General features: G+C 51.3%; 1 protein-coding gene across 8 annotated transcripts in view; it reads right to left on the bottom strand.

Annotated features, from left to right (window-relative positions):
* The window catches only part of EFCAB6 (EF-hand calcium binding domain 6), a 249,752-nt gene that overhangs the window by 50,691 nt on the left and 182,899 nt on the right, over nucleotides 1-16,162 (bottom strand). For all 8 annotated transcript variants that reach the window (XM_086712072.1, XM_086712076.1, XM_086712079.1 and 5 more), the window contains 2 exons: nucleotides 7,348-7,542; nucleotides 1,717-1,872 (listed from right to left, as the gene is read on the bottom strand). In XM_086712072.1, coding sequence (XP_086568198.1) covers nucleotides 1,717-1,872; nucleotides 7,348-7,542 — 351 coding nt within the window. The remainder of the gene's footprint in view (nucleotides 1-1,716; nucleotides 1,873-7,347; nucleotides 7,543-16,162) is intronic.

The following is a 16,162-nucleotide window of genomic DNA, read 5'->3' as shown; positions in this document are numbered from 1 at the left end:
GAAAAACAGACCAACGATAATCTAGCAGGGCACCCAGTTAAATTGGAATTTCAGACAAACAAAATAATTTTAACATAAATGTATCCCAAATATTGCATGGCACATCCTTAAACTAAAAATATTATTGTTTCTCCGGAATTCAAATCTAACGGGGCATCCCTATATGTTAGGTGCCAACACCAGTCTCTGGGAAATCTGACCAGCACTGCCCCCCTCTCCAAATTTTAAAGATCCTGACACTGGGGGTCCTCCAAAGAAACCGCATGCCAGACTGCTCTGCCACAGTAGTCCACACTGAAAGTTCAAAGCAAAGTCAGTAAGTTCTACCCCTCTGCACAGAACTTCTAACCTGCTTCTTAGGACCTCACTCTTAATGTGGAGATTTTCGAACAAGGAAACTAGTAGAAAAAGGCAACACGGAGGAGAGACTCCTCAGGCAAGGAAAACTTAAAAAAAAAAAAATCCATCGTTAACACCTTCAGAGAAATGAGATCACACATCCAGGACACAAGAACATGATGCTCTGAAAGAGGAACACCCTGGGAACAAAGACAAGTTCTGGTCATTAGAAATATGGTTAAGTGTGATGGCAGAAACAAAAGTCCCAAAAGAAAGGGTTGGGAGTGAAATTGAAGAAATCTTCCGGACAGGGAAGCAGGAAGGAAAAGATGGAAGATGGGAAAGACTTGAAAATATAATGAAACATAAATAAACTGTAACAAACAGGGGGAGGGGGCGCCTGGGTGGCTCAGTCGGTTGAGCGTCCGACTTCGGCTCAGGTCACGATCTCGCGGCTCGTGAGTTCGAGCCCCGCGTCGGGCTCTGTGCTGACAGCGTGGAGGCTGCTTGGGATTCTCTCTCTCTCCGCCCCTCCCTGCTCACTCTTTCTCTCAAAGTAAATAAATAAACTTAAAGATGTATATAAGGAAACATCCTACGTGGTTGAATGTCCAATAAAAATAGGAGTTTCCCAAAGAACGGGAGAGAAAGTCAATGAAATCATCAAGAAACTTTCTCAGAATTAAAGGACATGACAAAGGCCATCCAGGAAGATGAGTGTGAACACTGTAGAAAAAGATTTTACAACCGGAGGTGAGTTGGGCGTTTAATTACTGATCGTAAGTACGCAGGAAACGAAGCAAACAGGAAAGAAAGAAAAGATAATTATTAATTCCGGGGAAAACAAAATGGTATGCAGGAGGGGAAAAGCAATCCGTGAAACAAGTCACGATGTTACAAACCCCGAATGCTGATCTACCCGAAACCGTGATGCAGCAGCATGGTGGCCCGTGGAGGGAAGTGTGTGTGTGGGTTCCACAGAGAGGCGGGGGGCGGAGTGGGTGAGGCGGTGGGTGCCGGTTAAACCCACAGCTTCCAGGTACGGAGTCAACAGACACCGTCTAAAAGTTAAAAACCGGGAAGCAGCTATAGAAGCTATAGAAGCTTGTCACTTAGACATTCGACTTAAGGACCAGAAGGGATCCGCGAAGCCGTCAGACTTGTTGACTCCGGGGACGGGGAAATTCGGAGGTTGCATTCTCCTTGTGCTGGGGGTTGACTCAAGCTGCTTACAACGGAGCCACGGGGATGCCTGGGCGTCACCTCAGTGGCGAAAGGCTGTTGGAACGGGCAGGGAGGGAGAAGCAAAAGCAATGCGCCGGCCCGTTTTCCCGTCCCGTCTATGTGAGAGGCACAGTGAACCCAGTGGAAGAACACCTGTTCAGAAGATCGGCCAGGTCCTCTTCCTTCAGGTGACAACCGCATCCCCGCAACACTTCCTGCATCTTGCTTACAGGTATGTAGCCATTTGGGGATGGATCGACTTTGGTGAGTGCTTTGCTGATATCTTGATAGTGGTCTTTAAGCTTGTCCCTGAAAGAGAATACATTTTAGGCATCCCCAAACCAGGAAAACAGATTTCTTTAAAGCAAGAGTTGGTGATTATTCTAATGTGATGATTTGCTGGGTCGTCGAGGAACTGATCTTGAAGGCGTTTTGCAGCCTTGGTGTAACTTTTGCATTAAAAGGTATTCTGGAAAAAATAGTGAGTTTGTACCGTTATCATTTTATCATTATCTTTAGCAGAACTATATTATAGAAATTACAACCTTGTTTCTTTTTTTTACTAGAATTTGTTACTTTAACGTTTATTTATTTTTGAGACAGAGAGACAGAGCATGAACGGGGGAGGAGCAGAGAGAGAGGGAGACACAGAATCGGAAACGGGCTCCAGGCTCTGAGCCATCAGCCCAGAGCCCGACGCGGGGCTCGAACTCATGGACCGCGAGATCGCGAGATCGTGACCTGAGCTGAAGTCGGAAGCTCAACTGACTGAGCCACCCAGGCGCCCCGTAGAATTTGTTACTTTAAAAATAGAACAAGGAGGGGCGCCTGGGTGGCGCAGTCGGTTGAGCTTCCGACTTCAGCCAGGTCACGATCTCGCGGTCCCTGAGTTCGAGCCCCGCGTCGGGCTCTGGGCTGATGGCTCAGAGCCTGGAGCCTGTTTCCGATTCTGTGTCTCCCTCTCTCTCTGCCCCTCCCCCGTTCATGCTCTGTCTCTCTCTGTCCCAAAAAAATAAATAAACGTTGAAAAAAAAATTTTTTTTTAAAAATAAAAAAAAAATAGAACAAGGAATTAAAAACTACAGAGAGCGATGCTCCTCAATGCGCTCGGTGAAAACTGGGGGAGCACCTTTTACATGCCAGCTACGGCTCTGGGCATCGGGACGCGTCTAGGGGCTCAAACAGGCATCCCCAGAAGAACTTACATCCCAGTGGGGCGAGGCCGGCTTGAGACAGAAGACATTGGGAACACTGCGCAGGGGGTCAGTGGAGACTGGGGAGCAGGACTGAGGACCCCGCCTGGGAGCAGGCTGCAGTTCCCATGGGGAGGTGCAGGTACGCCTCTCGGGGAAAGAGGCACTCGAGCAGAGATGGGTGTCACCCCCCACCCCCACCCCCAGAGAGCTCTCCTGGGTTCAGGGGCAGAGACCCCTTGGCATTTGGCATTTTATTAGTTTTATTAGGTACTGTGTTGTTAAGAAATACAGCCACCAGGGGTGCCTGGGTGGCTCTGGGTGGCTCAGTTAAAAGTCTGACTCTTTTTTTTTTTTTAATTTATTTTTGACAGAGAGAAAGACAGAGCATGAGCGAGGGAGGGGCAGAGAGAGAGGGAGACACAGAATCCGAAGCAGGCTCCCGGCTCTGAGCTGTCAGCGCAGAGCCCGACGCGGGGCTTGAACTCACCGACCACGAGATCCTGACCTGAGCCAAAGTTGGACGCTTAACTGACTTAGCCACCCAGGTGCCCCAAGTGTCTTGACTCTTGATTTCGGCTCAGGTCATGATCTTGCAGTTGGTGAGTTCAAGCCCCACGTCGGGCTCTGTGCTGACACCATGAAGCCTGCTTGGGATTCTCGGTCTCCCTCTCTCTCTGTCCCCTCCTCTACTGGCTCTTTCTCTCTCAAACTAGAGAGAGAGAGAGAGAGAGAGAGAGAGAGAGAGAGAGAGAGAGAGAGAAAGAAAGGAAGAAAGAAAGAAAGAAAGAAAGAAAGAAAGAAAGAAAGAAAAGGGAAAGAGAGAGAAAGAAGGAAAGAAAGAGAGAGAGAGAGAGAGAGAAAGAAAGAAAGAAAGAAAGAAAGAAAGAAAGAAAGAAAGAAAGAAAGAAAGAAAGAAGGAAACGCAGCCGCCATTTGTGTGCGTCGACGGGCAAAGCTGGAGCTGTGTGGGCTTCATGTACGTTCTCCCACTGACTCTTCTCAACAACCCTGCAAGGGAGGTGGGTAACTATCTCCTCACTTTACAGACGAGGGACAAGAGTGCCGTCTGTAAAGTGGGCCCATCCAGACCTGCCTCTCGCAGGGACAGAGGCGGCGCCTGGCCACAGCCCCTGCGGGAGGGCTGTTTTCCTTAGAGAACACGTTCAAGAATGTATGACTCCATCTGTCAAGAAAATTCTTCCCCGACGGGGGGAAAAATACAAATATTGTTAAGGGACTAAAACAAGTGGAGAAACCTTTCAGCATGAACAATCTTGCACCCGGCCTTGGTGAACTGATTGTAAATTCCATGACCTCGGCTCACCCAGGTCTCTAAGAAGAGCGACATGCTCGTCTGGCAGGCTCGGGCTCGGGCTGGGCTGTGGGCTTCTTATTCAGGGAAGAGACTGTGCTATAAATTCCAAACCCGGAATCTTTGCCGGTAATTGTCTACCACCCCAGATATGTATTTGTGGAGACAGCAGTTCCTTGAGCATGCCTAGAAAAAAGAATCCACCCAGACAGGAGAGTCGGGGGGGAAGCGGAGCGGGAACGTGCAGGTCAGAAGGGGACAGTGGCACTGACTTGGAAGCTACGTGGGTCATCATCTGCCCCCTTCCCTCCTTGGCCTCCAGTTTGGAGCTGGCCAACTGAGGACTGAGCTCGTTTGAGCCACGGATACAAATGAGCTGCGTTAACTGTTCGGCAAATGTATACCGACAGCGGCAACATTCTGGATTCCCTTACAGGTGTGTGCTGAATTCAGTCCCGCATTACAGAATGATTACTCGTCATCACAACTATTATATTCCACTTAATCCTTCAAAATGAAAGCAAATGAAGGTATAAAAAAATCAAAACATTTTTTGAGATACATATTTTTAGAAAATTGAGGCATTCAGCGTTTCTTGGACTGGTTTCTAGGCAGTAATTACTTCCCTTGCAGAGTAAATATGCGCACAGAGTAAAATGAGGGTTTCGAGCACAGATCACACCATACTGCTGAACTGAACGAGTGTGGGCCGACACTCTGGGACAGGCTGCCACTGCTCCGGGCCCGTGGCTGGCTCCTGGTCCGGACAACGAGGCAGAGTCTGAAGAGGGCACAGTCGTGGCCAGTGGGATGGCCACAGAGCCCTCCCCGACACCACCTTGCCGGGCCCGGCTCTTCTGGTTTTGTTCACACACCTCCCGATCCGATTTTCGGACAGGCCACGGCTTCCGTGGCTGGTTCGCTCTTTCTGCTCTGATTCAAATCTTCAACTCAGACTTGGGCAAAACAGAGCAAGGCGTGGAAAACCAGCATGAGTTTGAAAAAGGATTTTTCATAATTTTTTAAGATGTATTTCTGGCACGCTGAACAAGTTCTCTCAGATTTAAGAGGCACATCAAAATTTCGGTCACTTGTAACAGACCTGTCTCCTCATTTCTCGTCCGAGGAGCTAGAAGATCCTGGAACCACCAGGAAGACTCACTGTCCCCAAATTTGAAAGCGGGCCATTCTGAAGGGCAAAGTTACTCGACAATTTTATAACCTGACGTCTTTGAGGAAACAGAAGTCGGGCATGCATTTTCAGGAAATCAGGCTTGCCTTCTTTGGTCAGAAAGTGTGCTGATGGCAGAGAGGGCAGGGTGAGCGTGAATCAGTTAACTGAGCTCGGGGATCTGAGACACACTGTTCGGTGGCTCCCACTTCTTTCCACTGCGATCCACGTTTGCACAATAAACGGAAACTCAAGAAGAGAAAGAATGCGGCGTGAGCCCGCTGAGCACGTGAGACTTCTCTTGGAGCCTCATTACTCACAAGTGGCAGGAGGGAAGACACGAGTGGGTAATGAGGCCAGCCCTGTCTGGTAAAGATAAATTCCACTTTCTCATTAGTTTTATGGCATATTTGATTTATACCAATCTTGAGCATAGTTTTACTTCAAATCTCACAAATTCGATTCTCTTGCTTCAGGCTTCATAACTCAGTGAACTTGGGACCTCATTCAGGGGTACGTTTGAACTGCTCTTCTCGTAAACCCCATTTAGCCATTACATTTCTTCCCCGTGTCCTTGGGGGTTCTTATTTCCTTTGGGGATTCTTTAGCAACAACCCATTCGCTCATTCCGGTGCCATTTGAGGTGGTGGTGGTGACAGAGAGCTGAAGTGACAGGCAACAGACAGAAACACAGATGAGAACAGCATGGAGCTAGAGTCCCAGCCTTGGTGGGTGCTGACGGGAGACCACCAGGGCCTGGGACTGATCAGGGACATCTGTCCCATGGCTTGATAGTTACATCGAATGCAGCAAAATTTTCTCCTGTTATAAATTAAAAAAATCTTTTTAATGTTTATTTATTTTTGAAAGAAAGAGAGACAGAGTGCGAGCGAGCAGAGGAGGGGCAGAGAGAGAGAGGGAGACACAGAATCCGAAGCAGGCTCCAGGCTCCGAGTCGTCAGCACAGAGCCCGACGCGGGGCTCAAACTCACTAACCACGAGATCATGACCGGAGCCAACACTGGACACTTAAGTGACTGAGCCACCCAGGCACCCCATCCCGTGTTATAATTTTTTTTAAGTAGTACATTAGTAACTGGTTTTAAACTTTGAAGATAGTAATATACAGTCCCATCATCCAAATACAACACAGTACCCCTCGCACATCATCTTCTGGTCCTTGTGAACAGGCACCCACGTTTGACGTGGTTCCAGTCATGATACACTTACTGGTTAAAATGTCATTTCCAATCAGCCTTTGATCACAAACATTTTCCAGTCTTCACAATGCTAACTGAACAGGCATGTAGTTTTTCATATTCCTGGGGCCATACTTTATAAGGCAGCACGCTCACTGTGACTGGCAGGTGTCCCTTTTAGTGGTTGTTGAAGACACGCTATAAATCGTATCTTCCAATCACTAAACGGTTGGCTTCTACTACATTATTTCTCTGGGATAAAGTTCCCCAAGTGGAAGTACTGAGCTAAGGAATATGTCTTGTTCGTTCACTCATTCATTCATTCACTCATTCACCCATGCATCCATTCATTCATCCATCCATTCATTCATTCATGAATCCATTCATCCATCCATCCATCCATCCATCCATCCATCCATCCATTCATTCATCCATTCATTCATTCATCCATTCATTCATTCATGAATCCATTCATCCATCCATCCATCCATTCATTCATCCATTCATTCATTCATCCATTCACCAACAGAAGTTCATGGGGCGTCTACGAGGAGTCAGGCAGTGTTCTGCACTACACGAAGACGGGCATGTCCTTCTGGAACTTGCCATCTGGTTGGGCGAGAGGTGGGTCCTGGGTGTGTAGGTTAGTAAACACCTGAAAAGTTCTCAAAGGTGACCTACAAAACAGGAATGATGTGAGGCCATGACTGAAGATGGCTCATAGCTCTTTAACTCCTTTATAACTCTGCGACCTCGCACCCATTTCGAGAACCTACAGCAGCAAGTAGTAGAATTTCATGATGACTTTGCCAGCACTGGGAGGTACCACTTCAAACCCACTTTGGCTGCAAGGGCACGCGTCGAACAGGTGGCCAGCTCACGGTCCCGCGACACTTACGCACTCACCTGGCCGGCGCGGCCCTGTCTGGGCTCTGCTGCAGCTGTCGGGCCTCCTCGTGCACCTGCTGTGGCTTCGTGAAATGGCCCATGAAGTTGAAGTAGTCCTCGGCATAGGGCCGATGAATGTCTGCCGAGTAGTTAATCCCCAATTTCTGTAAAAATTCTTGGTAAGTTATGTGTCCTCTTCCGTCAGTGTCATAGCTTCAGAAACAAACAGGAACCTCGTCAGTAGCCACCACGGTGTGTGGGTGCTCAGTGTTCTGACAATATCTGCACTGTTTGTGGGCAAGGTGGGGGCTCGTCTGGTTCCCCGCCACGCGGTGTGCCCTGCAGATGGGCAGCACCGCTGAACAGGGGGAGCCGGAAATGCAGAGTCTCTGGGGTCACCCAGACCTGACCTGAATCTGCACTTAACAAGATCCCTAGGTGATTCACAGGCACATCGAACTAGGAAACCTCTTATCAACAGAATGATCACACCTCACGTGAGGTGAGCCTGGCCACCCTGAGAGGGCGTCCGAATTCATGCACTTCTCAGGCTGTGAGAAAGATGTCCGTGGCCACAGAAAATGAAAATCAAGCTTTCCATTCATTCAGCAGTGTGGTTTTTTTTTGTTTTTTTTTTTGTTTTTTTTTATTGAGCACCTACATGTAAGGACTATGTTAAGGTTTAGAAGAAAGTCCTTCAAAAAACATACTCAATCTTAAAACTCAAATAAATGAAGGCCATTTGATTCAAATTCCCCATTTTCTCTTTGAAGAGATGCCAATTACATACGACCAACGAGCGAGACCAGTAAGGAAAACAAGATAAGAATTATGCTACGTACCTTTTATGTCATTTTCTATTAGTGAGATGTTTCTGAATTATAATTCATTAAAAAAGGCGTAATGGAGGGTTTTTATCTCCCAGCATTATTCAAATAGAATAGAATTACTTCAATAAAAATTTTAAGGCAAATTGCCAATTTTCTTTAAAGGAAAAAAAAAGCATTTATTTTTACCAAAAGATCTTGGTCCTCATCTAACCGATAAAAATGCCATTTGCGGATGTGAGTTTTTCCCAGATGAACTCAAGAGTTACAAGAACCAAGCCTATATTTAAACAGCGTTGTGGGCATAATCCTCTGGAAGGCTGTTTGGACGTTCATCTGAGCATAAGGGCGGACGGCTTTCCTTTGTGAGGCCGAGCTTCCCTCTGCTCGTTAACTGACAAGACGAGGAAAAATCTGCCGAACCCCACGCTCGCTCGCCTCTGACACACGGAGACCTTTCCACCGGCTTCAGTTGAGCAGCAATGAAGGAGATGTATTTATTTACCTGACTCTCTTGTCCTCGAGGGGCGGGGTGGTGGGTGGGGGGTGAGGGGTGGGAAGTTCAGGCAAACACTCCATGCCCCTGTGCTAAATCCTGCAGCGCGTCCCAGGCGTGGGAATGCTGTCCACCCTTCCCCAAGGCCAAGGGGGCTGTTCCCCCGAGGCGTCCACAGAACCGGAGGCCTCTCCCCCTCCCCACTCTTGCTTCTGTGCCCTACACGCTTGTAGCTTCCTTCCGCCGTGTCTGACTCTACGTGCCTTATCAGCACCCGGACCTATTTTTGCCATGTACTATCTTACAAAGGAAGGAGCTTCCCCCCCCCAGTGATCGTGAGGTGGCCCGGGGCAGAGAACTCCAAGTCAAACACAAGCTCCCAGGCCCGGAGACCCTGGCAAGGCGCTCAGCCGTTCTGGAGCTCTGTGCCCTCATCGGGGAGCCGCCAAAGGCCTTCCCAGACCTAACGTCTCAGATCAGCACCCGGACTGCCCCTCCAACTAGATTCGTGAAACCCTCTGAGGCCTTTCCAGGTGTCTGTTATTAGTACAACCTTCGTACTTGCAACCACCGCCCCCCCCCCCCCCCCCCCCCCCGGCCAGATACCATTCTACCTGGATTCAGTGGATTTTGTTTCTAAAGCAAAACAAAGGGCCACACCCACCAAAGGGGGCTGGTGGGGTATCTCCTTGCCAAGGCTCGTCCTGTGATTCTTGTAGGGTAGTGATGCTCAGGCGGCACAAGGCCTCTAGCAAACAGCTCTTCCTGCTACTGGGGGTAAGATTCCGGCTGCAGAAAGGGCAGTGGAGTTTTCCATCGATGTACCTAGGGAGGGGTGCCACTCCTTGAGCCTCTAGGGTGATCCCAGGGCCGTGCGTCTCTCCCTGAACTGCATCAGGCCCGACCAGCCTTGGGCCAGCAGAACGATAGAATAATGCAACTCTGGTCAAGACCCCCCCCTTGAATAAAGCCCCCGAGGGCTCCCCACCCCTACAGGAGGGCTCCGGAAAGAATGGTGCGTAGACCACCCACTGACAAGTGACCCCCCCTCTCTCTTCCTAAGTCGCAACTGCTGTGTTTCCACCTGCCCCTGGATTCCTCTGGGGTCTGGTGAGGGTCGGTGGGTAAATGCTTAGACCAGGGCCTGGCACCCAGGGAGCACACGCCAGTGCCCTGTGGCTGCTTGACCCCCACAGGCTCAACCACGTCCTTCTTTTTGCCTCTGCATCTTTAGCACGTGCCTTCCTCCCCTGCCAGACGGCAAGTTTCTTGAGGAGCAACCACGCCGTCTTTATCTTACAAACAGACTCCCAGCGCCCGGCAACAGGCCTCCCAAAGCTTCATGATCAATTCTTGTCTGTTGAGCTAACGAAGGCAAAGGACGCGCGTTCCCCAGGAAGCACTGACATCCTGGCGTGTTATCCACAAGAGACTACTGACAACAAACTCTGAATCGTGACACTTGAACTGAATGAAAAGACACTTCTTAATTACTTCATTAATAAAGATCATAAACATTCTATTCTCATCGCAGGGGAACAGAAGACCAGATTGCACAATTGCCACTAAAATATTGTTGTGAACGTGAATAATAAGAGAGTTAATTCAGCTTACATAACCTCGCCCTTCATTATATAATCCTTTGTGTAACGTTTTAAAAAATCAACTTGCCTATAAAGGTTGAATTTTAAAACGGTTCGGCAGCAGATGTGCTAGGAAAAATGTGCACATAAACAGAGGACCCATAAAAGCCTGCATTTGCATGTGGCAATGGCCACTAATTTATGATATGATCAGATTACCCTGCCCATTTATTGTACACACAGCAGTTCAGTCGCACCCATGATTCGAATAGCTTCGCACTGATTGCTTTGCTGGAAAGTCTTAGTCCTTCGTGCTCAGTTTAGGTGCTCGACTCTTGTCAGTGACAGGTCTACCCCCTAACACCGACCCCAGAGTCAGAGGGTCTGGGATAAGCCCCACTGATGACTCAGGCCAGGCAGCCTGGGACACACGGAATCCTCTCCGGTGTCGCCTGTGAGGGTGGTCTGACGGCCACGGCATTCGGCAAGTCCTGGTGGAATCACGGGTTCTGGAGCCATCTGGGGCCACGATCCCTTCTCTGTGCCCCCCAGCAAGTAGTGGTCCGGCCTTGGGTAAAACCACGCCAGGGATGGGAAACGCACCCCTTCAAAGACCGCCCGCTGGAGTGCCAGACAACCTGAATCATAAATAGTTCTTTATGCTGAGCTAGGAGCCTATGTGGCCAGTCATCTCCAAGTGCTTCCAAAACTCCTTCCCTGCCATTGTGTCCCATTCAGGCTCCTCCTTCCTAATCTACAGACCTTGCTCATTGGACCCCTTCAAGTCCTTTCCCACCTTGGGGCTCTCCGTGTCCAGGCGTCCCACAGCCCGATGCTCCCAGGTTCCAGCCAGGAGGCTGCCGTGGCTGAGCCGATGCCGAGGACCCAGCTTCTTGGGAACCTAAGAGTCCGGGCTGCTCCCAGGGAGCTGGTACCTTTGGCACAGGCATCTTGGCACCATCTTTTCTTCTGATGCCGGAATACCAATATATAACTTACTACGAAATTATGAAATGTGCAAAAACGGGGCACCAGTGATCCCCAAAGCTTTCCATCAAGTCCACTTGGTCGGCTGGCTTTATGCAACTAATCATCTCTACCGTTCATCCTGAGACTTACTTTCCTGCTTTAGTCTTCTGTGAATTTTTACAGTGTGTTTTTTTCACGGTTGTTCAGCAAAGTCTGTTTTAGATCCAAAATAGATGAATTCTGTCTGGCGAAACGAGGCTAGAGAATGTACTCAGCACGGGGCGCATGTCCCACAGTGGGTCCTGGGCAGGCCTCTCGGTGGTCCCCGTGCTGGACAGGCTCTGCCGAGACAGGCAGGGCCCTTCCTCTCCCGTCTCAGACCTGCCCCTCCTCCCGGCCCCGGGGCCTCTGCTCACCGGCATGCCCTTCCCCACCCCTGGCTAATGACTGTTTATTAAGACTCAGCTCAGGCGTCCTCGCGTCTCCTGGGGTCCCTCCCCTGAACACGCACGCGGCTCCCACCGCCCCGCCACCGCCACCGTCGCGTTCCTTGTCTGCCCTCCCTGCTGGGCTGTGAGCCGCCTGAGAGTGAGGGCTCCTCATCTCTGGAACCCCAGAAGCTAGCACAAGGCCCACAACGCAGGAAGTTTCAAAAACTCCCTGCTTCATGATTGTTCAGATGAGTGAAGGCATGAATGAAGATGCTTCCATCTTGTGATTTATTCTTAGCGGGCTCTCCAAAACCAAAGCAAACACACTGCTCCTTACAGATCCTAATTTGGCTTCAGTTAGCAGGTTTCCTTTCACACCAGCCTCCGCCAGGCTCGAACATTTTGTTCCTTTAATCCCCGATAAGCCAGTCCACGGTATGGCTCGCTTAACTCCCAGGTGCCCCCCGATCTGTCCGGCCCCTGTGCCTGAGCAGGGCAGTGGACCAGCCCCAGGCCGCAGGCAGGAGGGTGTCACCTGGGGCTGAAGCCCACCAAAGCCCGTGTGATCCTGTGGTTCCGCAGATGCCCCCCGCTGAGACAAGGCAGCCACAGGCTGGAAGCTGGCCAGATCCCCAAATCACCGCTTGGGAGAGAAGCGTCCAGAAGAGATGCTACACGTGCTATAGACGTAGGATGAGTAAGAAAAAAAACGGAGAAACAAAACATCGGTGTGCTACGCCACTGAGATTTGGGGGTTAATTCATTAATTTACTTCCACAGCATAAACGAGACCCTCCAGACTCATCTGAGGCTCTAAACTAATGCACTTCACAGGTGCTTAATAAATGTTGAGTGAATAATGGATGCTATTTTTTTCCTTGTCTATATTCTACCCTATTTTTAAATTTTGTATTTTTGAAAGAGCAGATGTTATTTGTCCGCTCACGCCCACCTACCCATGTCGGGGGGCTTTCCTATTTCGACAGTCGGACCCCCCGGGCTGACAGAGCGTGTCACAGCGGTCCCAGCTCCCTCTGGGTGGGGGAGAACGCCCCTCCCGTTGTGCGGGCGACCGAAGGAGGCTCCTGGTGCCTAGACAACCCATGGCTGGCCAGCCCCCTGTCGCCGGCTCAGCGCCTCCTGCCCTGTGGTCCAAAGCCGGACCAGGGGCGCGAAGCAGGGCGGGGAACCTGCCATTGCCAGCAAAGACCGAGCGGTTGAGAGGAACAGGCCAGAAGGGTGAGTGAGGGTGAGGACGACCAGCTGAGACCACGATGGGTGGAACAGTCGCACTACCAGATCACCATTTATCATTACGGCTGCTTTGCTGTTGTCTTGTCTTTTCCTTTATGCTCTTCCGGATTTTCTGAGACTTCTAAAACGAGTGTTGCATTAACAGTGCAATCAGAAAAGAGTCTCAAATCTGTATCATCTTTTTGCTTCCACTTTTTACGCTTATGTACGCCAGGTATTCCCCATATATTATTTGGTCCCCGTTGCCATCCCATTTGATAGATGACTGAAGCCCGGAGAAGGCGAGCCACGGGCCCGGGGTCACACAGCTCAGTCTGGGGCACCACGGGACAAGGTGCAGTCCTCGCTAGACCACAGCCCTTAGCCGCAGGCTACCCAGCCACCTAGGTTGTCTTTCCAACTTCCGCAGGGACATCCGATCTCCTCACACAGCCTCTCCCTCCAGGCCGCTAAGGCTCACTTCTCTTCCTAAATCTCCCTCACACCTGTCACTTCCTCCCCAGTCCTCCCTCCACTGCCAGGAAAGCTCACCACGTCCTCTCACTTGGCCCGCTGACCTCTGTGCCGCCCACCCAGTCCCCTGTAATTCATCCTCCCCACTATGGCCAGAGTGATCTTTCTAGAACGCAGGGCCGCCTAGGTCTTTCCCTGCTAGCCACCTGGCCTTACGACAGCGTCCCTACCTCATCCTGCCCTTCGTAGTCCGGTCCAGTGGACGAGCAGGCCCGCTCTCCTGCACAGCCCAGGCTGCCTACGTCCCGGCCGCTCAGGTCAATCCGCGGTCCTGGGATGTGAATCCCTCCTTGGCCCGTCAGCTGGATGTTCATCTGGTGGCATTCAACCTCGTGCCCATCCTTCGGCACATCTTCCAAGTTACCCGCCGGCTGCTCCCGGGGAGGTGGGCCCAGTCAGAAGGCAGGAAGAGGGCAGTCCCCGGCTGTGTCTGGCGTGCCTCCCGCCATGGCCGTGGTTCCTGCTCTGCACAGTGGCTGAGATTCTAGCAGATTCGGAGGCAGCCTTGGGGTGAGATGCCTCCAGAAATGCCCCGTTTCCCGTTTGTCCTCCAGTCCCAGGTTAGAGAGCGGTTTCCTGATCTCTGGTTCACCCCCTTCCTCTTCCTCTTCTAGCCTAGGGGGGCGGCAGCCTCTGGCCTGTAATACCACAATCCAACCCCCCCCCCCCGGGCTTCCGGTCCTTTGACCTCTTTGTCGTCCGTCACTGCCTTAAGCCCCACTTGGCCAGAAATAGTAGAGTGGTTTCTGCTTTCCTGCCCAGATACTGGTGTCTAACATTCCTGAAGTTTCCTTTGTCTCGAATGCCCCTCTTCCTCATCCCTCGGGGGTAGTTCCACCTGTGGCAGACGTCACCACTGAGTTCCCCTGTCCCCGTTTCTTTTTGCCCGGGACACAACTCCAGACCGCCTCTCCCAGCCTGCCCCGTAGTGGGCGCGGCCGCGTGAAAGGACTCTGGCCAACAGAACTCGGGGAAAGTGACGGCCGCGTTCCCAGGCCTGGTGTCACGACAGCTCCAGGGGGTGGTGGGGCTCCTGGTCCCCTCAGCAGCTTGTGGGCAGACCCCCCCCCACGACGCCCACGCTAGATCAGGACACCATTGTCTGTCACCGCGGCTGGCCTCCCCTGACCGACACATGCAGCAAACTTAGCGGAGCAGAGCGAGGCGCAGAGAAGTTAAGTAACTTGACAGAGGCCCCGCAGCTGTGAGGACGGAGGCAGGAGCCACGGCCACCCGTCTGGCAGCGGGGCGCCGTCCCTTTGGGTCCCTCAGCACCCGTGGCGGGCAGCCCGCGGACAAACGCAGATGCAATTCTGACTTCGCGCAGTTGTCAGGGCAGACGTGTGTACGTTTAATAATGTCAATAAACGTATAAAGAAACTTGAGCCCGAAGCGGCAGGGAGTGTCTCACTCCCACTGAGACGGACACGTGCTCTAGCCCCCCTTCAGGAAGACGAGTGAGCGTGCCCTTCTTCTCCCCCTCGAGGGGGACACTTGGCCCCAACACCCCTCTTTCCCGTGGCCCACACCCAGCCCGGGAACTCGTCCCGCCTCACCGGGATGCAGACGACAGTCTCTGGGCCCACCCATCCCTTCTCTGAACGTTCCCTGACCCATCTTCCTGAAGCGTGGCTGGGTGATCAGCCTTCGCTAGTCCCGAATGCCCGGCTGATATAATGCCTGAAGACCAGGGCTTTGGGGCCCTGATGGCCCCACCCCTCCTTTCTCACCCTGGGAGCCCTGGGCCAGCACTCATGGAACGTCTCACCGACATCCCGTGGGTGAGGGGATCCCCCTTCTCCTCTGACCCCCGGGAGCTATTTCAACCTCCCTCCGACGGCGACAGCTTCCTGTTCCGCCACACGCCCTCCCCGCCCCCACCTGCCGCTCCTGCTCTTACTCCCTCTTTCCTCCACACGTTCCCTCCTCTGGCATTTATCAGAGGCGACACTGTGCCCCCGCATATGGGCGACTGCTTGTACCCCCTGACAGGTCCTCGAGTATTGAGACCACACAGTCGTCCTCGGATCATCCAAAAGACTGGGGAGCCCAATCGTCTGGTTACTCGGTGGGACCCACTCATTTAATCTACTGAAAGAGAATATGAATAAGGAGAGCCTCAATTGGCCCTGTGTTGGAGCTGATCTAAAAAAGAATAAGGACTTTATGAGAACTTCAAGTTGCTTTTCTAAATTAGACACAAAACAGCCCACCTAATTCTAAACTCGGCCAACATTTCAGCCTTCCACTTTGAACAGATGAAAAGCTAAAAAATTACACGAGCTGCTCCGTGCGCTTGCCCCTGGGGGGATGCACAATAGCGTGCACCGTCCTGCGGGGACGGGAGCGGCAACCAACACACGACGAGGACGGAGGTAATTCAAAGATGGATCTGGAACTCGGAAACTGACCGCATTGTTAGCGCACCTGGAAACTCGGGTCCCCACGCGGGGGATACTGCAACTGGGGGCCTGATTCAAGAACAGCTGAATCGAAAACACTTTTTGAAAAATGTAACCGATATTAGGTATTATTTTCCGTCTAAGACACCCCCGGGAAACTCCCCCAAGTTGCCAAAAGTTTGGTTATTTTCTTTCAACGAATTACGTACCTACAAAAAACAGTTGTGCGACATTGATTTCCATCTGTAGGCGATGGGGAGAGATTGCTTCTCCCCACACCCGTGGCAGGACTGTCTGCTGAGCTAGTTGCATTAGGATTAAGTCTTTGGGGAGTGACGTCGCTTTCTAAAGTGATATA

This window comes from Puma concolor, chromosome B4 (genome assembly GCF_028749965.1).
Source record: "Puma concolor isolate L17-30 chromosome B4, mPumCon1.1.hap2, whole genome shotgun sequence".
Lineage (NCBI taxonomy): Eukaryota > Metazoa > Chordata > Mammalia > Carnivora > Felidae > Puma > Puma concolor.
Note: the sequence above shows the minus strand (reverse complement) of the source record. Positions and strands in the feature narration are given on the sequence as shown.